This window comes from Sorex fumeus, unplaced genomic scaffold, assembly GCF_029834395.1.
Source record: "Sorex fumeus unplaced genomic scaffold, SorFum_2.1 ptg000063l, whole genome shotgun sequence".
NCBI lineage: Eukaryota > Metazoa > Chordata > Mammalia > Eulipotyphla > Soricidae > Sorex > Sorex fumeus.
This window is the reverse complement of record NW_026606120.1, coordinates 56,896,244-56,920,841: the sequence shown is the minus strand read 5'-3', so window position 1 is coordinate 56,920,841 and position 24,598 is coordinate 56,896,244. Positions and strand designations below refer to the sequence as shown.

Genomic DNA, 24,598 nt, shown 5'->3' with positions numbered 1-24,598 from the left:
GGGGGACCACATGAAATGCCAGGAATCGAACCCTGGTAGGCCGCGTACAAGGCAAACGCCCGACCCGTTGTACTATGACTTCAGCCCCCTGAGCCACCTCTCTGGGCAGAAGTTAAATTGTCCATAAATAACGAGAATGAGACAGTAAATTTATTACATTTGCCTCCAGTGAATGGATTTTACTAACAGTCACCTATACCGATGACCTATACGGTGCCATACTGACTTCGATTGTTAGTCAAGAAGTTTTATCTACCTTATTTAGACCAGAAGCCCTTAACCCCACTGTAAAAAATGTACAATATCCAAATCTGTGAATTGCCTGCAATAAGAGCTCAGCACTTACTCTTCACACACACGTAACAGTCAACTAAACATACAAGGACTCTCAGTCACCTGTCCACAAAATACACATTTTAAAGAAACGATACCTGGCTTCTTAGGGTGCGATGCTGGAGTAGGGTGCATCTTAGCATCTCTGGAAAACCCATCTAAGTTTCCTTTTATGGCTTCCAAAGCATCATCTCGACTCCTTTCTCCTGACTAGGAGACAATAAATATCGTACTGAGTCTCACTTCATTTTAAATTCTCCAAAATTGAAAGCACAGTAATTATTCTATGCTCAATATTTTTACAACATACTTCTGATAGAGAATCCTCCAAGCCAGAAAAAAAAAGGTAAATGAATAAAACAAAGGCATAATAAAACACAAATTATAATATAAACATTCAATACGAAGGAATCTTTTGTAAATAATCTAGAAAAGCATTCCTCAAAAGGGGCTGGCACAAGGCCCCTTGTAAGCCTTCAGAATATTCCAAGAGGGCTACAAGTGAAATTCAAATTAATGGAAGACCAAAACATAAATCTAGGGGGTCAACCTGTAGGTCTGGATGGGTGGGCCAGGAGTGGTGGGAACAGGAAGGAAATAAAGTTGAAAAAGGGTCATGGTTGGAAAAGATTGAGAAACACTGGCTAGAACACAGTTGTCAGGTATCAGACATTTTCTAATATACTTTCAAGAAAAGGCTGCAAGGACTGTGATCAAAGATTTTTTTTTTTTAAAGGGAATGTGTGTGCACCCTGGTGAGCAAGTACGATAGCTGGTGAGCTTGTGAGTAAGCAGTGCAGTGACCCCCCAGTGAGCAAAACTATAACTTGTGATTCCCGTGAACGTGCATGTACCACTGCAACAAAAGACTGCAAACCTCAGCAGGCACCATGGCTGAGTACACAAGTAACACAACGGGACACATGAGCCCCGCATGAGCACCACAGCCAGGTGCAACACCCACATGATTGCTGAAGCAAAAACACGGGGGCTGGGGGAAGGAAATTAAAAAGGATCGTTTTTTCATTGAAAAACATGCTATTCCCTTCAACAATAACGTGTTTCTTCAGACAAGAAAAATACTCTGTTTGGGGACTCAGAGAAACCAAAATTAACCAAGCTCAGCTTTAGTAACAAAACCCATGGAATGAGGAGAGGTGTGTGCAGCTTGTGTGTGTGTGGGGAGGGGTTGGTGAGCAGAGTACCTTGGGTTTCACGCTACTCAGAAGTCTGAGCTTCTGCTTCTGTTCTTCAAACTGGCGTCGTTTTCTTTCTTCTTCTAACAACTTCTGCTGCTGTTCAAATCGTTTTCTGAAGAAAAAATAGCATCAGTAAAGAACCTGCTTCAGGGATTAGCAAACTATGTCATATTCATATTTCTCCTAATATTATCAATGATATCAAAATTTCTAGAATGAAAAACTTCCACTGCTAATTATATCTATTTTTTTTGCAGGGGGTATGGATGCTCAGGGTACCTGGGGGTTGCCTACAACAATACTCAATCAAACAGGCCTCACTGATTAATACTCAAGCTCATGGTTGAAGTCAGTGCTGCGCAGGCGCTGAGGTGCCGAAGGGCGACCAGTCACAGAGACGTGAGAGTCACTGATTATATGCCTCCAAGGATATGCCTGGCAGTGCTTGATTATTTATCAAGTTAATGCATACTGCTGTATATGTTTTAGGGGTACACTTTCTAATTCTCTCACAGCAATCCTGTTTTCCCACTACTGTGATTTCAAACTACATGGAACGCCTAGAGGTGGGGCTCAGGGGATGCTCAGGGATGTGGCTCTCAGGCTTCAGTGGCACTGGCCTGCATGGAAACCATGGACCTGACAGCACTGCTGGGCACTATAGGTATGATACCTTGGATGTACCGTGGCCAAGTGTGCATCTCCAGGACAACGACAACAGAGAGAAGAGAAAATGAGTAAAACACGTTTTAAAAACCATTTATCAAAATCACAGACTCTGAATCCACCTGATCTAACGCATCCAAAGAAATGAGCTTCCTAAATTAGGAAAGAACTCACTTCTGGTCCAACTTGCAAGGGGAGGAGACAACCAGTAACTTACAAGCAAAGAAAACAAAATCAATAGGGAAGCATATAAAATAAAAACACTCTGCTCTACATGAAAACAAAACAAAACAAAAACAAAAACAACCCTCCACTTGGGAAGGCAATGTCATAGAGAAAAAGAGCAAGCTCAGGGAATCCGAAGGTCTGCACCTGCATGCAGATTTTACTAGTAACTGTGTAACCTGGACTGACAAGTAGCTTTATTTCCCTGGGCCTCACCTTGCCATGGTGCAAAGTAAGAGAACTGAACTGGGAGATCTCCAAGGTTTCTTTTTCAAAGTTATAATAAAAGTATTTAAAAGAGTTTTAAATGCCAACACCAGTTTTGGCTTCAAATCTGCATGTTTTAAAACACATACAGCAATGCAAAAATGTGTCTTGGGGTTGGAGAGATGGTACAGCAGGATGGATGCTTGTCTTGCAGCAGCTGACTCAGGTTCAGTGTCCCCTGCACACCACATGTTCCCCCCAAGCACTGCCAGAAGAGATCCCCGAGTGCAGAACTAGGAGCACAATCTGAGCACAGCTGGGTGTGGTCCCAAAACAAAGCACACAAAAGAACTATCCTGTATCTTTGTTAGTCTAGAATCCTGGAGGTCTCTTACTGTTGCTCTTCAGCAAACTGCTTCTGCATGTCTGGAGTGTACTGTGGGCCTGGAGGACGCATTCCCAGGAAGGGTGCTTGACCCAGGTAAGGCATTCCTGCTGCTGGCATCGGGCCCATGGGTATACCTGCCTAGAAGAAACAGTTACAGACTTAAAACGGTAATTTCTCCTTCTAATTAGTAAAGAAGGCTGCAATTTCTATAAAGTTTTTATTCATAAACTATACAACCAATTTTAATACAAGAACATGGAGAGCTCATCTTAAAATGCTGCCCCTTCTATTTCCTTCACTGTCTTAAGAGGTGACCACAGCTGACAGTCTGGAAGTCTGTGTGTCTAAGATCCATCATGTGCACGTGTACGCGAGCATGCTCTGGGTGGCTCACTGGTCCATACTCGGAGAAGAGGTATATCATACAAGTCTTTGGACTAACTATCACAACATAAGGCAGTTAACTGGCAAAGGGAATGAAATGCTTTCTTGATAATTGTAGCATTCTTCCTTTCATAGAACACATAATTAATGACACATCAACACAAAAGAATAAAGTTTACCCAAGTGTTCTGGAGTAGAAATAGTTTACCAAGATTGTTACTCACAAAATCTTGTAACTATGATGACAATATGAAAATGATTAATTTTCACAGAGTAGAACTTCTCTACTCTTCCAGCTTCTCCCTGACACATTCCCCTCCTGCTCTCTGAGTGGACTCTGGCTGTCCCCTGAAGCCCGTCTCATAGGGAGACTGCTGCTTCTCTTCCACACTTCCTACAAGTCGGTTTTTCATAGAAAAAAAGTATAATCCTTTTTGCTTCTTCATTGGGCCTCTGTTCTCTTATTTTTCAAAAAACCTACACTCTCTTCCTCACTCCCTCTCATAATTTCAATTGTTATCATGTAAGGTCATTCACTGGGCCAGCTTTACAGACTAACAATTAAATCTCAGAAGAGATGCAAACCAAGAGATGCAAAAAATTCAAGGGTACATCAGTGTCCTGAATGAAAACTCAGGAGTGTCCTTGGGAGGGGGTGGGCTCAGTCCCCCAGTTTTGAAGCCTGGGCAGCCTCACCCACAGCCCACAACTGCTGCCACGCCAACAGCCCAACTCCACTGCTTCATGACTAATATCTACAGAGATAACAAAAATTCTAGGTACACCAGTTTTCAGGCTGAGAACTCTGGGGTCTTCCTGGAGTGGAGGCGGGCAGCCTCCTTCTACTGCTCGGTACTTCTGGAAGCCTGACAGCCACAAAAGACACACCCACATCCCACAACCCTTCTCACATAAACTCAGTCCAGTTACACAGCCTGAAGTTTCTGGAGCTTGCAGCTGCCATTTGCAGTCACGTGACACCTCCAAATCTGACAATACTGATATCCCAGTAGAAATACACTAAAAAATACACTAAATTAGATGGGAAAGAACATAGAAACCAACTATACTCAATAAACAATAACACAGAGGGCTCAACTACCGTAGTAAATTCTCAGACATGTATTTAGTGACCCCATGATGAGATATAACGATTTTCACAAATTTTATTTTTCTCAAGTATTTTTTTTGATAATTCCATTAGCCATTTATTTGTAATAAGCAATATAAAAATGTTGTGTCTACTCTTTACAATAGCCAGAAACTGGAAGAAACCTGAATGCCCAAGAACAGATGACTGGTTAAAGAAACTTTGGTACATCTACACAATGGAGTACTATGTAGCTCTTAGAAAAGATGAAGTCATGAAATTTACATACAAGTGGTACAATATGGAAAGTATCATGCTAAGCGAAATGAGTCAGAAAGAGAGGGATAGACATAGAAAGATTGCATTCATCTGGGGGATATAAAGTAACAAAGTATGAGATTAATACCCAAGAATAGCTGAGATCAGCACCAGGAGGATTACTCCATAACTTAGAGGCCAGCCGGGTATCCTAGAGGAAAGGGCAGTTCAGATAGAGAAGGGAGCACCAAATAAAGGATGTTTGGAGGATCCTCCCAGGAGGGGAGATGCATGTCGAAAGTAGACTATGGACTGAACATGTTTGCCACTCAATGCCTCTTTTGCAGACCACAACACCCAAAAGGAGAGAGAGAACACAGGGGATTGCCCTGCCACAGAGACGGGGGGATGGGGGGATGGGGGTGGGAGGGATATTATCCATGGTGGTGGAAGATGGGCACTGGTGGAGGGATGGGTATCTGATCATTGTATGATTGAAACCAAAGCACAAAAAATTGTAAATCTACAACTTTAAAAAAAAATAAAATAAAATAAAGGGAAAAAAATGAAAAAAAATGTTGTGTCTATTAAAAGGGCAGGCTTGGGGTGAGGTTGGGGAAAGGGGGACATACTGGAAGGAAGGTCACACTGGTGGGGTTGGTGTTGGAATATTAAATGCCTTTTACTGATTTATGAAAAACTTTGTAAATCATGATTTTTTTTTCTTTTTGGGTCACACCCGGCAGTGCACAGGGGTTACTCCTGGCTCTACACTCAGGAATTACTCCTGGCGGTGCTCAGGGGACCATATGGGATGCTGGGAATCGAACCCGGGTCGGCTGCGTGCAAAGCAAATGCCCTACCCGCTGTGCTATCGCTCCAGCCCCTAAATCATGATGTTTAAATAAAGGGAAAATAAAAATATTGGTGGGAGGTGGGTGCCAAAAAAGATAGTATAGAGGGTAGTACACTTGCCTTGCATGTAGCTGACCTGTGTTTGATACCCGGCATGCAGTCCCTTGAGCACTGCTAGGAGTGATTCCTGAGTGCAGAGCTAGGAAACCCTAAGCTTTTTTGTTTGTCTTTGGGCCACACTGGGAGGTTCCAGGGCTGACTCTCACCATGATGTTCAGGGGACCACAAATAGTCGCATTAAGTCACAGCTCTCCAGCACTTTAAAGTATCCGCCCATCCTAAATTTTTTTTTTGGTAGGATGATAGTTGGTCTCATACTTCACAATGCTCAGGGATCACTCCCGGCAGGGCTTGGGATTAGACAGGGAACAGCTGCATGCAAGGCAAATCTCCCTGGACCTGAATTTTATGTTTCAAACAAATCTTTGCAAATCACACTGACCCTGAATTTTTTATTTTATACAAACCATTTAGGTTATTGACACTAACATAAATATTCTTATATTTTGGGTTTTAAGCCCTTTCAGCTGGGACTTCAGAGGTGGAAAGCTTAGCTCTGTGCCCAGTGGCAAACTGCAGGTACACAACAGTGGCAACGTAGCAATGAGACCCCAGCTTCCTTCAGTGCTAACATGTCACTTCTTTTCTCTTCACATTTCTTCTCTCCCTTTGTTTTTTGGTGACTCTTTCCTGAATCATCTGAGTACAAGATGTGTATTTATGCCTCTTCATGCCTCTTTCATACTCTTACAATGCATTTCCCAAGAACAAAAATATTATTGATCTGTGGTCTTTATTATGATAAAAAAAATTGCAAAGTTATCCTTTGTTCCAAGCTTATGTACTGGTGTGTGGGAAACAAGTTTTGTTAGGCAGAGACAGTTTCTCACAAAGACTTTTCTTGGGAAAACAGAAATAGTTTTCACTTGAGTAAGAAAGCCTTGAGATAATCCCTACCCAAATCACAAATCCAGTCTCTTGTGAAGCCATTAAGACAAAGAGACAACTTTTAATTTCGTGGCCCTGGGCCTGGCATTCTTTATTCTATGAAAGTTTCATTCTTATTCAGGGGCTGGGGAGATGGCTCAGTTGACTGAAACACATACTCTGCATATAGCGGCCGACCCACACGGCTGACCTGGGTTCAATCCCCAGCACCCCATATGATCTCCTGAGCTTGCCAGGAGTTATTCCTAAGGGTAGAGCCAGGAGTTAAGCCCTGAGAACTGCCAGGTGTGGCCAGAAAACAAAAGAAAATCCAAAAAAGCAATGAAATACAAAAATTAACAGACCAAAAGGGAGAAACCTACAGAATCATCATTATCTAATCATCATTAGATACAGAAAAAGAACTTGACAAAATTAGCACCATTCATAATGTTCAACAAATCAATATACAAAAAACATACAATGAACATCACACTCTATGATAAGAGACTAAAAGCTTTTTCTCTCAAGATAGCCACTTTCAGTTTCTATTTAACATAGTATTTCATGCAATTAGGCATGAAGAATAAAAGGTACTCAAATTACAAAGAAGTAAAAGCATGAGACTGAAGACGATGCAATCTTTCCTTTTTCTCTTTTTTGGGTCACACCCAGCGATGCTTAGGGGTTACTCCTAGCTCTGCACTCAGAATTACTCCTGGCGGTGCTTGGGGGACCATGTGGGATGCTGGGGGTTGAACCTGGGTTAGCTGCTTACAAGGCAAATGCCTTACATAAAAATCTTTTCTGTAGAAAATACTAACAACTTCATAAAAGATGTCAGAATAAACAAACTCAGCAAAGTAACAGAATATGTCAACTTACAGCAAAAAAAATAGTGCTCTCTCTACATACCAAGCACCAAACAATTTTGAAAAGAAAAAAAATACAGAAACAGTCCCATTTATAAAAGCATCAAAACGAGTAAAATACTTCATTTCATTTCATTTCATTTCATTTCATCATCCTGTTATTCGTCGATTGCCTCGAGCAGGCCCCAGTAACGTCTCTTTCATCCTAGCCCTGAAATTATATTCAAGACTATTTAGGAGAATGAGACCCATCATTGTTACTGGTATTTGTCATATTTGGTACGCCACGGGGAGTTTGCCAGACTCTGCCCTGTGGGCAGGCTACATTCGATAGCCTGCAAGTTTGTCCAAAGTAGAAATAAGACAATAAGATGTCATAAAAAAAAAGGTTCTGTTTTTTTTTTTTTTGTTTTGTTTTGTTTTTTTTTAACAGAACAAAATACTTCAGTCAGAGAAAAAGAGCTTAATGGGGCTTAATGGCTGAGCAAATGCAAACCCAGAAGGTCAGGGTAAAAACCCAGGCACTGCCTCGTTCCTTGGCATTTGCCAGACTACCCCAAAATAAAATATACAAAATAACACAGAAGGAAATACTTAAGAATTAACCAAAGAGGGCAAAGACTTGTATAACAAAAAAGTACAAAACCTTGGTATAAGAACTAAACAACAACAAAAAGAAACATATCCTATATCAATTTTTGGCAGAGTTCACATTGTTAAAATGTCAGTGTTACCCAAAACAATCTAAAGATGATATCCCTATAAAAATGCACTGGTTTTTAAAAGGGAAATGTGTTTGATATTTGCATGACTGAGACATAAACCTGAAAGCTTTGTAACCTTTCCCACAGTGATTCAATAAATAAATAAAAAAAAATGCACTGGTTTTTAATGAAAACAAAACATTATCAAATTCATATGGAATCCCAAGGGACCCAAAATGGCCCAAGAGTTTTGAAATGAAAACTAAAGGATGGATATTTGATCACTGTATAACTGAAACCCAAGCACAAATATTTGTAAATCTACAACTGTACCTCATAGTAAAAATCTAATTTAAAATTTTTTTTTTTAAAAAAATGAAGGATGTGTGGCCAGAGAAACAGTCCAGAGAATAGAGCACTTGCCTTTCACGCAGCAGATCTGGGTTCAATCCCTAGCACTTCCTGGCATGGCTCAAAAAACCAAACAAAACACAGGACCGGAGCGCTAGTACAGCGGGTAGGTGTTTGCTTTGCATGTGGCCAACCTGGGTTCAATCCCCAGGATCCCATATGGTTCCCCAAGCATCGCCAGGAGTTAATTCTTGAATGCAAAGCCAGGAGTAGCCTCTGAGCATTGCTGAGTGTGATCCAAAAAGCAAAAAACAAACAAAACACTAGAGGAATGACATTTTCTTATTTCCAAATTCTCTATTCAAAACTATATGTGATCAAAACAACGTGCTATTCACATAAAGACAGATATACTGACTACAGAAACAGAACACAGAATCTGGAAACAAGCAGTGGCATATACGGTCAAATAATTTTAATAAGGGTACCAAGACCATTTAAAGAAAAAACTTCTTTTTCAGCAAATTCATTCATTCATTCATCATCCTGTTATTCGTCGATTGCCTCGAGCAGGCCCCAGTAACGTCTCTTTCATCCTAGCCCTGAGATTATATTCAAGGCTCTTTAGGAGAATGAGACCCATCATTGTTACTGGTATTTGGCATATTTGGTACGCCACGGGGAGTTTGCCAGACTCTGCCCTGTGGGCAGGCAACATTCGATAGCCTGCAAGTTTGTCCAAAGTAGGAATGAGATAATAAGATGTCATAAAAAGATGTCCTGATAAGATGTCGCGTGGCCGCACTTGCGGCCGCTTGGTTCCAGGAGCTGGATTTTATCGTCTGAGTCTTGGCCGCTGATGGGATTACACGGCGCCAGGGGGCCAGGTGGTGGGTGTGACCCCCGTCTACTGGAATTTCAGCAAATGCTGCTGGGAAAACTAGATCTACATTGCAAAAGGCTGAAGTTTGGCCTTCATAGAACATATCATCAAAGTTAATTCAAAATAAATCAAGAACCTAAAACAGTAAAACCCTTAGAAGAAAACAGGACAAAAGCTTTCACAAGATATTTGACAATGGTTTCTTGCATATGACACAAAAGGAACTTAGAACAAATTGGAATTCACAAAAAAAATCAAACATTTTGTATATTAAGGGACATTATCCATGAAGTAAAGAGCCAACAATCAGGAAATAGGTTTTGTTACTTTAAGGGTCACAGCCAGAGATGCTCAGGATATTGCTCTGCAATTCAGGATTACTCCTGGCTTGTTTGGGGAACCACATGGGATGCCAGGGATTGAAGCTGGGTTGGTCGCATGCAAGGTAAGCACCCTACCCTCTGTACTATCACTCTGGCCTGGAGAATGCGGTTTTCTTTACTTAAAAAAAGAAAACTGTATCTTTAATTTACAACTTTTTGATTTGAAGTCTTCCCTTTTCCTATTGTTTTTCAATATTAAAATATTGATATTATAATATTAATATCAAGAAAAGCTCTCAGAATTTTCTTTGGACGTTTTCCATTAGGGAAGTGTAAATTAAGGGATTAGAGAAATCATACAGCAGGTAAGACCCTTGCTTAGCACAGAACTAACCTGGGTTCGATTCCTGGCACCCCAAATGGTCCCCTGAGCCTACCAGGTGTGATACCTGCGCAGAACCAAGAATAAGCCTTGAATGTGGCTCCCAAACTTCCATTTTTACTCCCTTCCACCCACAAAATTTCTAATAATTCAGTTAAAATGCTAATAACAAGTGGCAAAAATCATGAAGGTAAGATGCCAGAGATACGACCCGGTGGTAATATGTATACCTGGGTTTAAAACCTGACACTAGGGGAAAAAGTACACAAAAAGGGTGATACACAAATGACCAAAGTTTGGGGAGCACAGTAACTAAGAACTAATCTCTTAAATATAAGATAGCTTTGGTTTAAATTTCTGCTCTGAATCAAGTTTTATGATCTTGAAAGAATGACTGAATCTCTGTAGTTTCCTTTATAAAATGGAAATAAAAAATATTATCTATGTTAGCATTATCATAAGGATTGATACAACGCACACTGTGAATTGTATGTAAGTAATACATAGTGGTTATTATTATCACTGGCTATTATTATTCTATAAAGAATCTTTTAACCAGAATGGGAATTGTGAATCAATTAAAGCATGGAAACAGAGTCAGATAGGTATGAAAAAGAAAATAGCAAGTTACTAGAGTGACTACTTCTTATACTAACATTAATAAATTTTTTTTTGCCACTTCCCAGCTGAGTGCTAGGTATAAAATTTAAAAAAAATTTAAAATTTTTTTTCCTTTTAATTGAATCACTGTGAGATACACAGTTATAAAGTTGTTTGTGATTGGGTTTTAGTCATACAATGTTCCAACACCCTTCCCTTCCAGCCTTAAACAATTTTCTCATTCATTCCCTTCTATGTTTCATTCAATTCACAGGAATTACTGCATCCTGTTTTACAGGCAAGTGGCAAAGCTCAGATTTGACTTTAGGGCTGTCTGACACCAATGTCCACACTTAAAAAAATTACTTCTTCCCCTACACACAAGTGTAGATTTAAAACTTGATATCCTGGTGGAAGGACATGGTCAGGAGGTAGGGGTGCATGTCTTGTGTGCATAGGGAACCAAGTTCAATTCCCGGCACCAAATGGGCCTCCAAGCACCACTGGGCCCAAGCACTGACCATTCCACCAGATTGGCCAAGTATCTCCAGAAGTAGCTTCTGTGACTACTGAGCTTGAAGGCCCCATAAATTAAAATATTAATTAATGAAAATTGAAATCCCATAGACGCTACCCTAGACTACCTTCTCCATCTGTAGTGTTCTCGGATGTTCTAATTCATCACTATGGCATCAATTCACTTCTATGTGATTCTCAAATCATTCATTTTCAGCCCAGAGTGAGAAATCCTGAGTTTCTGGTTATTTTACTACCTCTGTACATCCCCACCTGAACGTTGAGAAGGGTCTTCAAAGTTAACAATGTGCACAACAAACAATTTCCCTGAAGTGATACACTAATAAATATGCACAAAGCAGGGAATACATTTAATACCACCTTCTTCGTTTTCAACATCCAATCACTTAGCAAGTTCTATTGGCTTTATTTCCTAAATAAAAATCTTACTCAAAAACATTTATCTTTTATTTTATCTCTCTGCTAACACACGAACAAACCTCAGGGGGCCTCAAAGATAGTACAGCAGATAGGGTGTCTGCCTTGCAGGTGGCCAAGCTGGGTTCAATCTCAGGCACCTTGTATGGTACCCCGAGCTTCACCCAGGAGTGATCGCTGAGTGAAGAGCCAGGAGTAAGCCTTGTGCACATCCAGGTGTGGCCCCAAAACCAAAATAAAATAAACCAACATCTCACTAACAAAGTGAAAACGTTTTCTTACATTTTCTCTTGCTCTCCCCTCTCCACTCCCGTCATTCTCCACTTAACTCTGTAAAACTTTTCTGTAATATAAAACCAACCATATCATTCCACTGTTTTAAGCCATTTGATGAGGGGTTTGAGAGACAGCACATTGGGTAGGGTGTCTGCCTAGGGTACATAGCCACACACCAAAGGTTCAATCTATGGCACCCACTATGGTCTGCTGAGCCCCCACCACGAGTGATCCCTGAGTGCAGACCCAGGATTAAGCCCTAAGCACCACTGGTTGTGCAAACCCTCCCCCCAAAAATTAATAAAACACTTAATGGCTCCCTAAACTGTTAAGGAAAAAATTTTTTTAAAAAAATGTATATTTTTATGGTCAACTATAGATTTACTGGAAACTCACAAGTATGATCAACCTCTTGGAGACTTACCTTTTGCTTTCTATACTTTGTGGCACATTTACAAAGCTTCAGTTTCCTCACCAGAAAAATGGAAACACTACGATGGCACAGCAGTAGGGCGTTTGCCTTGCACGCAGCCAACATGGCCGACCCGAGTTCGATTCCTCCGCCCCTCTCGGAGAGCCCGGCAAGCTACTGAGAGTATCTCGCCCGCACGGCAGAGCCTGGCAAGCTCCCCATGATGTATTTGATATGCCAGACACAGTAACAACAAAGTCTCCAACGTTACTGGGCCCGCTCGAGCAAATCGATGAACAACAGGAGGGCCTTTACCTTTACCTTACCTACTTTAAATGTAGTTACAGGCATTAGATAATTCATTATCAAGAAGTCTCTGAACATTCCAAATTACTGGTTCTTTAGAACAGTAATTCTTTGTTGTTGTTTTGGGTTTTTTTTTTTTTTGGTGGGGGGTAATCATGAGTGGTGCTCAGAAGGCCTGGGGCCCCTCCCAGAGATTCTTGGCTCATCCTTCAATGTATTGTGGTACTCAGCATCCCCCAGGTGACGCTCAGGGTACCATGTGCTGCTGGGGATTGAACTGGGGTTGGTCATCCACAGAGTACTTGCCTTAACTCCTGTACAATTTCTGGTGCCAACACTGCTCTTGTTCTGAGCATAGTGGTATATCTTCTCAATGCAACTTCTTGATATCACATCCCTGAATTTCTAAGATGTCTTGAATTTCTGAAATTCTCAAGTCACCATATTTTCTTCAAGTGGTTTACCTTGTTCATTTCCCGGACTCTTATGAATGTATCATGTTATTTAAGAGAAAGCCACAATTTGTGGTCAACACTTATTTCCATGTATCCCATTAAACTCCTAGCATATAGCTCATTGTATGTTGATCCATAACAAACCTTCACTTTGTAAATTACGTGTAAGGAAACAAGTACCTGCATAGCAATAGGTCCTTGGGACATTTGAGAGCCATAATTCATTCCAATCATGCCTTGCATGTTAGGCTGCATGACAGAGACCATAGGAAATCCTTGTTGTTGCATTGGCATCAGGCCTGCTGAAAGATAAAGGTATCATTAAAGTCAACGTGCTTGTAGCTCTCTCCAGCCGGCTGGAAAGAGCGCTCATTGGGCTGGTTTGCATGCTTGGCATCAAAGAAGCCTTGGTTTGATCCCCTGTATCACGAAGTCCCATAAACAGGAGAGGAATCAATGCCTCCCCTTCCTAGCACTGTGGGACATGCTCCGAAGACAAAAACAAACAATAAAGGTAATGTGTTTCAAAAGTTTCTTTAAAACCCTAAGTACCTAAAAGACTTGTTACTTAAGAAGCAGACTGGCACCACTGGCTGAAAGAGCAGAAGGCTCCCTGGTGAGGCAGACTTCAAACTCTACCACTGACCCAGCAGTATAATCTTGGGCAAGCTACAAAACTTCATCTGTAAAGTTAAGATAATATTTATTCTGTATTCATTTTGGTGCATGCTTCCTGGATCACCTGCTCTGAGAAAAGCATTGCATTGTCAAGCAGCTGCTGGACACACTCTCAAGCAGTCCTGTGGGGAAATCTATGCTACAATGAACACAAGTCTTGTGCTAAAAAGCAGCACAAATTTGCCATCGATGTCTTGGAAACAGATCTTGGAGATAACACCACAAAATTGCCTGTCATCCTGGGCAACGATGTGTGTACTGCAATCTCCAGCTCGGAGCACAAGCAACAAAGACTAGTGAAGTCGCTCCAGACTCCTGCTCCCACCACCTGCACTGTGACTTTTTTTTTTTTAAGTTTTTGGGTATCTTCTATGAGGCAGTAGATAACAAATACAATAGTGGTTAAGAATATAAGCTCTGCAGGTAATTTTAATTTAAAAGTGAATTGCTTAAGACGTTTAAAAGCATAAAAGCAAACAGGTGAAAAGTTGAGGGTGTGGCTGAAATGACAGAGCAGATACACTGCATGTGTAAAGCCCTAGTTCAATCCACAGCACTGGGTGGAATTATAGACATTGCCTGATGTGGTGTGGTGCCCACTTCTCAAGCCCCTTTCACAATAGGGAGAAGACCATTTGCAACAGTGGAGTGGATCCCCACATTTAAAAAAAAAGGCAACACAGGTTTTTGTTTGTTTTTAGCTTTTCTTGTTCACATTCAGTGATTCTCAGGGGTTACTCCTGGCTCTGCACTCAGGAATTACCTCTGATGGTGCTCGGGGAACTATATGGGATGTGGGGATCGAACCTGGGTCTGCCATGTGCAAGGCAAATGCCCTACCCACTGTACTATCACTCCAAACTCCTGGTCCCCATAGGTTTTATCTCTTGAAATCTTATGGATACTCCTGTTGTTGTTTCTTGAGTATGTTTTGAAAAAACAATGCATAATTTAAAAACTTCAAATGATAAAATATGTTCTAACACATTTTATCTTTTTTAAAAAGGCTCAAAAACAATTCCAAGTTTCAGAAGAAAAATACATTGGCAACCCCCTGGCTTTCGTGTTCTTTCACTCCTCAGATAGGTAGACTTTTTCTGTTTGTTTTTGGAGCACACCTGGTGGTGCTCAAGACTTACTTCTGGTTCTTCCCTCAGGATCACTCCTGGAGGGGCTCAGGAAACCATATGGGGCGAACCTGGGTCACTGCGCACAAGGCAAGTGCTTTACCTCTTGTTCTACCTCTCTGGTCCCTCACTCCATTAAGCAGAATTTGAAAGTTTATAAATATGCAAGCTGTGCAGCGATAGCACAGCGGTAGGGCGTTTGCCATGCACGCAGCCAACATGGCCGACCCGAGTTCGATTCCTCCGCCCCTCTCGGAGAGCCCGGCAAGCTACCGAGAGTATTCAATATGCCAGACACAGTAACAACAAAGTCTCCAATGGAGACGTTACTGGGCTCGCTCGAGCAAATCGATGATCAACGGGAGGGCCTTTACCTTTACCTTTTTTATAAATATGCAAAATAATAAGAAGCACATAACTGTAATGCCTTTCTACAGAACAAGATTCCAAGTTCTCTGATAGAAATCTGGGCCACATAAATAATGCATAAAAGTGAACATAATGTAAAGAATACAACTGACCCTTGGAAAAATTTCCCTGAAACCTGACCCCTATCACTGATTATAATAGAAGACAAGGTCAGTTGAGCAACTAACCACCTGCTAGTGCGCAATTCTATCTCTCTCATCTCTGCTGAGTGACCTAAAGTGTTACTCTAACTAGGTTACAATTACCCATCAACATGGGCTTTGTGAGAACAGCAGCTTTGTTTTCAGAAGCAGCTTGGCTTATCTAGAGGGGAGAGGGTATGTCAGACCCTCTGTGAGCAGAATCATTCCCACCACGGTCAGGGGACCCATATGAGATTGAGATGCTGTGAATCAAACCCAGGTTGGCCATGTGCAAGGCATGTGCCCTACCCACTGTACTATGGCTCTGGCCTTGGAATGTGATTTTTTTTGTATATCAGAATGTGTATTTTTTTGTTTATTATGTGTATAATTATAATTACATAATTATAATAAGACAAAGTTCATATCAAGGAAACATGGCATTAGGAAAGAGATTCACTCATTCACTCAGCAAACACATACAGAGAAACTGTCATGTTCCTTCTGGGTACTGAAGGTACTGACAAGTGTAAGGCAGACATGGCCCCTGCCTAAGAAATAGCACAAAACAAGACAGTAGAAAGATGTCAGAGAATAACAGCTCACTGAACTGCTGTCACTTGTCTTTTAACTCCTGTACAAAAAATATTCTTGTTAATGAGGTTAAGCATATGTCAGCATGATGTTTCTGTATAAAAAAATTTCAATAATATAGGTTCGATACTATAGAAAAAAATCTTACCCTATTTGACAGCAACAGAACTTACTATTTATGCATATAGTAACCAAGGTCAGAATATAAAGTTTCACGTACTTTGAGGGGGTCTTATTCCACCTGCAACAGGAAACATGAAGCTGAAAACAGAACAAAAATATATTATAATCTTCATAATTCAAATAAAACATGCCGTTAGAAACAAAACAAGAAAACTTTCACATAGCTCTCTGAGAGAACTGTAGAGAGCCACGGTGTCTGTACTGCGGTACAATTCTAAATCATTTGACATTAATACAGACTGCACATCCACAACAGAAAACCTATGAGACTTCAGGGAAGCTTTTTGTGTTGTTTTCTTTTTTGTTTTTTGGCTGGGCTGGAGTGACAGCACAGCAGGTAGGGCATTTGCCTTGCACACGGCCGACCCAGATTCGATTCCTCCACCCCTCTCAGAGAGCCCAGCAAGCTACCAAGAGTATCTTGCCTGCACGGCAAAGCCTGGCAAGCTACCCGTGATGTATTCCATATGCCAAACACAATAACAAGAAGTCTCACAAAGGAGACGTTACTGGGCCTGCTCGAGCAAATTGATGAACAACGGGAGGATAGTGCCGTACAGTTTTTTTGGCTATTTGGGTCATACCGAGCAATGCTCAGGAGTTACTCTTGGCGGTGCTCGGGAAACCATATGTGATGCTGGAGATCATACCCAGGTCAGCCGCATACAAGGCAAACATCTTACCTGCTGTACTATCAATCTGGCCCCATCTGGAAAATTTCTTTTATATCAGAAGAGATGGGTACTGAAACTAGTCCTGGTTCTGCCATTGGATGGCTTCCCTGATCCCAATTTCCCCCCTCAATATAATGAAAGGATTCGATCAGATGCAGTTCAGTGAACAATTATTGGATGCCTACTACATGAAAAGACTAAAATAGCTCACAATCTGGTTGAAGACACAGATGCGAGCAAGTAACCTTAGTATAGGACAGTGTGTACTAAGTACAGAGAGAGTCCAGAACACTAATCGAAATAAAAAGGATTCATTTGATGGACTCATCTTGGAAAGTTCTGAGGAGCTTATCTTTTTGAGCTGAATCTTGAAGGAAATAACAGAATATAAGTAGCTAAACATAAAAGTTGAGACCAGAGCTATCTGGTTTAAGAAAAATGATTTAAATATAAGATACATGGTTAAAAAGCATATTAAAGAACCTTTAAGACCTTAATTTCTTTCAAATATAAAATAAATCTCTTCCAACCTCCAATAACCACTATTCTATCTTGTTTCTCTATAAATCTGCCTATAGCAGAACTGTGAGCTTGTCCCATACCTATCTCAATCAACCTTCTGTTTCGGTTACTTTTGAAATTAGTTGGATAAGCCTTCTCTTGTTTTTGTTGTCGTTTGCTTATGGAACATTCCCAGCCAGGTGTTAGGGTGCCACAGAACCCATGCCTTTTCCCCATGCAAAGCATGCACTTCATTCCCCTGAGCTCTCCTCTCTGGTCCTCACCTTCATTTCTTCAACCAGAACTGCTACTTGACTTCCCAGTGCAACTCTCCCACTTATACACATTTGAGTCCTCTAAATTGGCATACCTAACCACCAGCATCGGCCTGCAAGTTAGAAAGACTGGAAACCACTGGCCTACTGCCTTGGTTATAAAGGCCAGTTTGCAGTTGAAAAGAACGCTGGTCAACCTCTTCAAAAATGTTGAAGTGTTTCTTGACTTCTTTTCTGACCGTTGTCCTAACTACTGGTTGCTGGTCCCCTTAGAATATCCTGTTTTAAATCATCTCAAACAGCACAAGTGAAATACATCTTTCTAAAGAACTACCAAGGTCACTCCAAGGTTGAAAAATACTCTACAAATTCCCTCCTAAAATGATTTTCCTGTTTATATTCCAGGCTCTCTCCTTCCTCAATTTCAGCTCACAAAACCCCCATTTATTGCCAGTCCATCTGGTCCACCTCCTGTTCCCTCTGTCCCTAGGTCTTCCCACTCTACAAAATCATCTCTTTGATTTTTTTCGCCCCTTTCTCTTTCTCTAAATGTGACCCAGCTGAAATAGCTTGTCTTGTCTTCAGAGTCACTTGAATCCACAAATATATGTAGAATGTTTCTTTTTTATGCATTTGGATGTACTCGAAGTGGAGTAGAGGAAAGTGAAAATAGGAAATCCTTAAGTAGTTTATTTTAAAATATTTATTTCTTTTTTAGTATGTACTGGGAATCAAATATAGTTGATCGCATGCAAGGCAAACACCTGACCTGCTATACTATTGCTCTGACCTCTTAGAAGTTTATTAAAAAGCAGGAAAAAAGACGAGCTCATAAATGATAATATATCAAAAGTACACAGGCTAATTGTTATCTAAAGATTCTTTTTTTTTGGCCATACTTAAAAATACTTCTCAGGTTCAATTTGACTTTTATGCAACTTTATCATCTACACACAAATAGCCCACTCAGGACACAAATAATAATAAAAATGACACAGCTTTTTACTTAGTTTCTCAGAAGTGAGACATCTGAGAAATGCAGTTAGGTAATAGTTCAATGGATTTTCTCCGGCAAAAAAAAAAAAAATAGTTACCTAGTTCTTCTCTTTTCCTGCTAAAATTTTTATGCTACCACAATGTTAGCTTCTTTATAAATTTACCCAAGCCCTCATTCATCATTACTCTTGAAAAACCGCAAGATTTTTTCCACATAGTAACTCAGCCTCAGAGTGTCCAACATATATAATTTACCATGTATTTTTCAAGGTAAAGGTCATCTTAACCACTTTTATTTTGCCCATATCTTCCAGAGCAGCATTATTCAACTTGGGGCCACATGGACCCCAGAATATTCCAAGGGGGCCACAGGTGAAAATTATGGGAACGTGGGGGGGCGGGCATGGCATGAGACTGAGGAACAAACAGTAACATGGGAATGACAGGAAGGAAACAAGGTTGGGAGGGAACCAAGACTGAGAAAAACTTGGCCTTCTAGAATCCTGTTGTGTTCCCTCATTTATGTTATTTTCAGCTATAGCCCCTTGGACTATCCTGAGGGCTCTACAGTTCCCTATAGATAAATGGCTGCTCTAGTGTTTTGGAATGCATATTACTAATCATGGGGGGGTGGGTGGGGAAATGAAAACAAATCACCCTAATTGTATCATAATTTAGTTAGCATTTATTTATTTGCTTTATACCCTGAGATGGACTGGAGCAATAGCACTGCGGGTAGGGCTTCTGACTTGCACACGGTAGACCCAGGTTCGATTCCTCCATCCCTCTTGGAGAGCCCAGCAAGCTACCGAGAGTATCTAGCCCTCATGGCAAAGCCTGGCAAGCTACTGATGATGTATTCAATATGCCAAAAACAGTAACAAGTCTCACAATTTGTTGTGAGACTTTACTGGTGCCCACTCAAGCAAATCAATGAATGAGAGGACAGTGAGAGTGGCAGTGACACCCTGAGATCCTCAGGGGTTCCTCCTGGCTCTGCACTCAGGAATTACTTCTGGCAGTGCTCTGGGGACCATATGGGAAGCTGGGATTGAAATTGGGTCGGTCACATGCAAGGCAAATGCCCTACTATGGCAAATGTACTATGGCTCCGGCCCCGAGTTAGCACTTATTTTTAAATTTTGTACTCAAAGACCAACAATATTAAAATACCATGAACTAAGTAAACCCAATTTTCCACAACTGAAGTCCTTCCTTTCCAAAAAGTTGAATATCTGGGCCTAGAACACTATATTAAGGTTGTATTCTTCCGTATCTTGTTGCCAGAATAAATCTTACTTTATCAAATGAATATCACTCAGCAATCTTTTAGAAACCATCACTTCACACAGAAAATAAAGATTATATATGTCATTTTATTCTCCAACTGGAAACAAACTTCTAACGAGTAGTCATTAAAAAAAAAAGTCTAACCCTTGAGGGGCTGGAGAAATATTACAATGGGAAGGGCACTTGCCTACCCACCGCACATGGTAGACCCGGGTTTCATCTCGGGAACCATAGATATTGCCCAGAGCCCGCTAGGAGTGGTCCCTGAGTGCAGTACCAGGACTAAGCCCTGAGCACAGCGGGCTGTGGACCCCCCACCCCAACTGAAAAAAAAGGTCTAATGAAATTATAAGACAAGAGAGAGTATAGAGGTCATGATTCTTGCCTGGCATACAGGCACGGTCGCCTAGAAGTACTGGGAACACAAGAGTCACCAAGCATAGTCCCACTCCCTTAAAAAGAAACTACAAGACAAAAGTTTTAAAAACAAAGTCAAAAGAAGTGTTGAGGAAAGGAAAACAGTCTGCTCTTCCACGAGCAACCGTAGGAGGTGGTAACTTGAAACACTACAGTGTTTGTAGCGTCCAAAATGGTCCGAAATTAACATTGTATCTATTTCAAAACAAAAACAAAGGAACGCTGTCCTCCCCCAAGTAATTCAGGATTCTGAAGACAACAAGCTTTCTCTCCAAGTGTGAATGCGGTATGCACTGGCATATATAAAAACAAAACAGAACTAGGTCATGCTAGAAATGGGGGTGAACATTCGCTGCGATAAAATATTTCCTGAAACGAAGGGCTTGTCCGGCGTTGCATACGTGATCCTCTGCCTCGCAGCCCCGGCTCGCTCGGCGAGCCACAGACAATTGCTGACACACCGTCTCCAGCTTAAGTCAAAGTCTGGAAGCTTTTTGTTCTGCAGGCTGTGCTGACTGCAAGCCAGTCTCCGACCGCCCCTATCCCCATTCAAAGGCCTGTAGCTTTCCCTGCGGCTCCAGGCGTGTTTTAGGAAGCGGAGAAAGGCCAGAGCGCTGCAAAAGCCGAGCCGCACGCACACACACGCAGCTCGCTTTGGGACCAGGTTTTTGGGGGTCCACCCCCCCCACCATCGCTCGCCGCGTCCACGCTCACCCCGGAGAGCCCCTCCAGGACCAGAAGCCGGGGGACCCTCCCCCTCTCCCCTACGCTACTCCCGGCCCCGAGCGCGCGCTCGCCCCGCGCGTCGGCTCCAGCCGGGAACCCCGGGAGCCGGCCGCCGGGATGCACCTGCCCCTCCGCCGGTGCCCGCCGCTCGGCCCGAAAGGCACAGTCGGGGTGGGCGAAAACCGCCACAACCGTCCGCATCCCCGGTCGCGGCGGGCGCCGGGCCCGTGTCAGCGCGGCGGGGATCCCCGCGGAGTCCCGGCGCGGCCCCGACACCCACCTGCCTCCCCCGGCGGCCCCCGCGCCAGCTCCCGCGGGCCCACCGCCGCCGCCGCCGCCCGCCGCCGCTCCCGGCCGCAACGCCATCTTGCTCCCGGCTTGCCGCCGCCGCCCCAGCTGACAGCTGAAGCCAGCCACTTCCGGGGCAGGCGCCGGCCCCGCCCTGCACTGCGGGATGCCCACGCCCACGTGACTCTGCGCCCGCCCCGTCACGTGGCCCAGCGCGGGGCTCCAGGGCTGCGAGGTCGGCTGACGTCTCGAAGGGCCGTGGCCGGGGAGCCCATTCATACTCTCTAACAAGGGCGGCGGGCGGGTCCAGCGGGAGGTCGCACAGAAAAGCATCACTGTTTCTCTAGTTGAAAACCATCATCTGGGGGTAGTGGAAATAAGCTATTTTTTAAACCGGATGTTGGATATTCAAGTCTTTGTTATACTTTTTACTTATAACAATGGGGATGGATCCCGAGCCCTAGTAACTCGAGAATGTTGAAGATATCAAATTCAATTTTTCTCCGGAGGCTCTTAGCTTCTTTTTACTACCCATTCCGGGAGTGGAAGGAAGTTAAATGTTAATTTAGTTAACCCAAATCTCGAGGCCAAATAAATCTATTAAACCTTCCAAGTATTTGGTTCTGTTATGGCACCAGTAATCCGTTTTGCCTACACTTGTAAACATGAGCAAAAACAGGGCAGACTAGTCCTACCCCGGTATAGTTTTACTGATTATTTCTTTTACTAATCTAATTGCTGTATAACTTTTTCAGACCTTCAGTATGAGTGTAAGCATTTTTTCAAGCCCTTCAAGCAATCTGCTTTTTCTCTCCTGCCTTAGATCTTTTACTGGGCACAAATCACTGGCCGTGACTTAAAATTACACTCCTCAGTATTTCAGTGTATGAACACTTTACAGATGAGAAAACCAGTCAAAATAGCAACATTTGCCAGGTCACCTTGTGAGTACTTTTTTTGCTAGACCAGCTATTCAATTAACACATTTATTAATGCTTTTTGTTTGTTTTGGGACTGCATCAGAACCTGCTCTGGGCACCACATGAAGAGCTGGGGATTGATCTGGAAGTTGGGCCACATTTAAGCCAAGCGTCTTAACTCCTGTAATATCAGCTCCTATATTAAGTTCATTCCTTCCTTTTCAAGCCTTGATATTTTTGTGGCAAATTAGTTCCGATATAGAGGCACCAAATTCAGTAATCAACCCATTGACAATCTAAGGTGAAGCTGGTTTACCAAGCCACATTTAAGGATGGGTGGTTTACACAGAAGAAAATAACTAAAAAGTCAAATAATGGGAGTAATATCAAGGACCACAGATGCAATATTTCTAAAATATTTTATTTGTATATTGATTCCTGCACCTGGAAATTAAATTCAGGATATCAATCTTTCAAGACATTTTCAATATGGGTTGAATACTCTCCCTGTGATGTCTGTGTTTTGATCCTGTGTTTAAAATATTATGTGCCAGATAAAGAGATAATACATGTATTAAATACTTGTATATGGCAGACCCCCATTTGAGCCATTTCACATATGGTCCCCTAAGCACCACCAGGAGTGATCCCTGAGCCAAGGGCTAGAAATAAGTCCCAAGCACAAAGAGATGTGGCTCCAAAACAAACAAAATGGTACAGCCTATATTTTTTTTCCTTTGTGGTACCAGGGATTGAACCCAAGGTGCATACAAAGAATAGGTTCTACGCTAAGCCCCATCTCCAGTCTAATTTCTTCTTTTATTTCTATCACTACATTTTAAAAGTGAATTCTGTTATTAAGTCTTGATTTTCTAAGTAAATAACATGTCTGCTGAAGGAATATTTGTTACAAGTTTACAACTTGTCAGACACAAGCAAGCAGTTTGGGCCACACCCCATTGTGCTGAGAGGGCTATTCCTGGTTCTATTCTCAGAAGTGACCCCTGGAGGTACTTGAGGAATCACATGTGGTGCCAGGGATTCAAACTGGAGTTGGCTGCATGAGAAGCATAGCGCTTGATATTTTGGGGTCATACCCGGGGATGCTCAGGGGTTACTCCTGGCTCTGCACTCAGGAATTACTCCTGGTGGTGCTCAGGAGGCCACATGGGATGCTGGAGATTGAACCCAAGTAGACCACATGCAAGGCAAACGCTCTATACTATCGTTCAGGTCCCGTGCTAGGTACTTTTAATCTTGAAACAATAATCTCCAATTTCATACAGGAAAAAAAATCCCAAAAGCCCTGAGAATGAATTTATTAAACATTAAATAACTGGGTGGCCCCAGTACAACCCATTCAGTTGTACCCCTTTTTATGTTTACAGGAGCAAACAAAAAGACAAATCATGTGCTTATTTAACTTTTGGGTTTTGGGCTACATCTGGAAACGCCAGGGGTTACTCCTGGCTCTGTGCTCAGGTATTACTCCTAGTGGTATTCAGGGACGCATATGAACTGCTGAGGATTGAACCTGGGTTAGTTGCAGGCAAGCCTTATCCTTTGTACTATCTCCCACCCTTACTATTTTTTGCAATTGACTCCAGTATATAAATGCTAAAGACGGACTATTTTTGTCTCTTCCAAAATATTCAAAATAAAGTCTACCTATCCTGGCTCTAGAATAAAAAAACCAAGAATGAAAGTTGTTAACAAAAAGACTGCATTAATGCCAAGGGACTGACTTTTGACTTGGGCTGCTGAGACCATGGGTCTTTCTGCTGGATGTACTCCCAAGAGCCAATCTCTAGATACTGCACCTGTCAGAATGGTAAGGAGAATGAAATTGTTTTAAAATTATTTACTTGTTTTTGATTTGGTAGATAAAATTTTAAATATTTTCAAGAAAAATAGGGCTGCATTATTATTATAGGTCTATCAATACTAGTAACTAGCATTCACATCAGGTGCTATTCTAAGCACCTTACATGTATGAAGTCAATTTTTTATTTCTCTGTATAAAATCAGCCACTGTTGTGGAAAATTTGAATACAGTAACAGTCTTTGTTACTGTATGATCATTATCCTTTACTCATGGGCAGGGACCTGCTACAAATAGTCTTGGGAAAGACAAGCTGTGAAAGAATGAAGCCAAAGGTGTATCGAGTAACAGGAACATTCTTCCATTGGGATAAAACATTTATCAGTTTTCTTCAATGGAAAGAGATAGGGAAGAACATGGCTTACCAATGGAAAATTGAAGAAGGG

At 41.9% G+C, this 24,598-nt stretch overlaps 1 protein-coding gene across 11 annotated transcripts in view; it reads right to left on the bottom strand.

The window, feature by feature from the left end:
* SYNRG (synergin gamma) overlaps nucleotides 1-21,513 on the bottom strand; it is a 91,684-nt gene extending 70,171 nt beyond the window's left edge. For 8 of the 11 annotated variants that reach the window (XM_056126636.1, XM_056126639.1, XM_056126640.1 and 5 more), the window contains exons 1-6: nucleotides 21,403-21,513; nucleotides 16,281-16,321; nucleotides 13,291-13,412; nucleotides 3,026-3,156; nucleotides 1,539-1,644; nucleotides 432-543 (exon numbers count right to left, since the gene is read on the bottom strand). In XM_056126636.1, coding sequence (XP_055982611.1) covers nucleotides 432-543; nucleotides 1,539-1,644; nucleotides 3,026-3,156; nucleotides 13,291-13,412; nucleotides 16,281-16,321; nucleotides 21,403-21,488 — 598 coding nt within the window. In that variant the 5' untranslated portion in view covers nucleotides 21,489-21,513. The remainder of the gene's footprint in view (nucleotides 1-431; nucleotides 544-1,538; nucleotides 1,645-3,025; nucleotides 3,157-13,290; nucleotides 13,413-16,280; nucleotides 16,322-21,402) is intronic. The other 3 variants (XM_056126638.1, XM_056126644.1, XM_056126641.1) reach the window with 2 other exon arrangements.
* Between the last annotated feature and the right edge of the window lie 3,085 nt (nucleotides 21,514-24,598).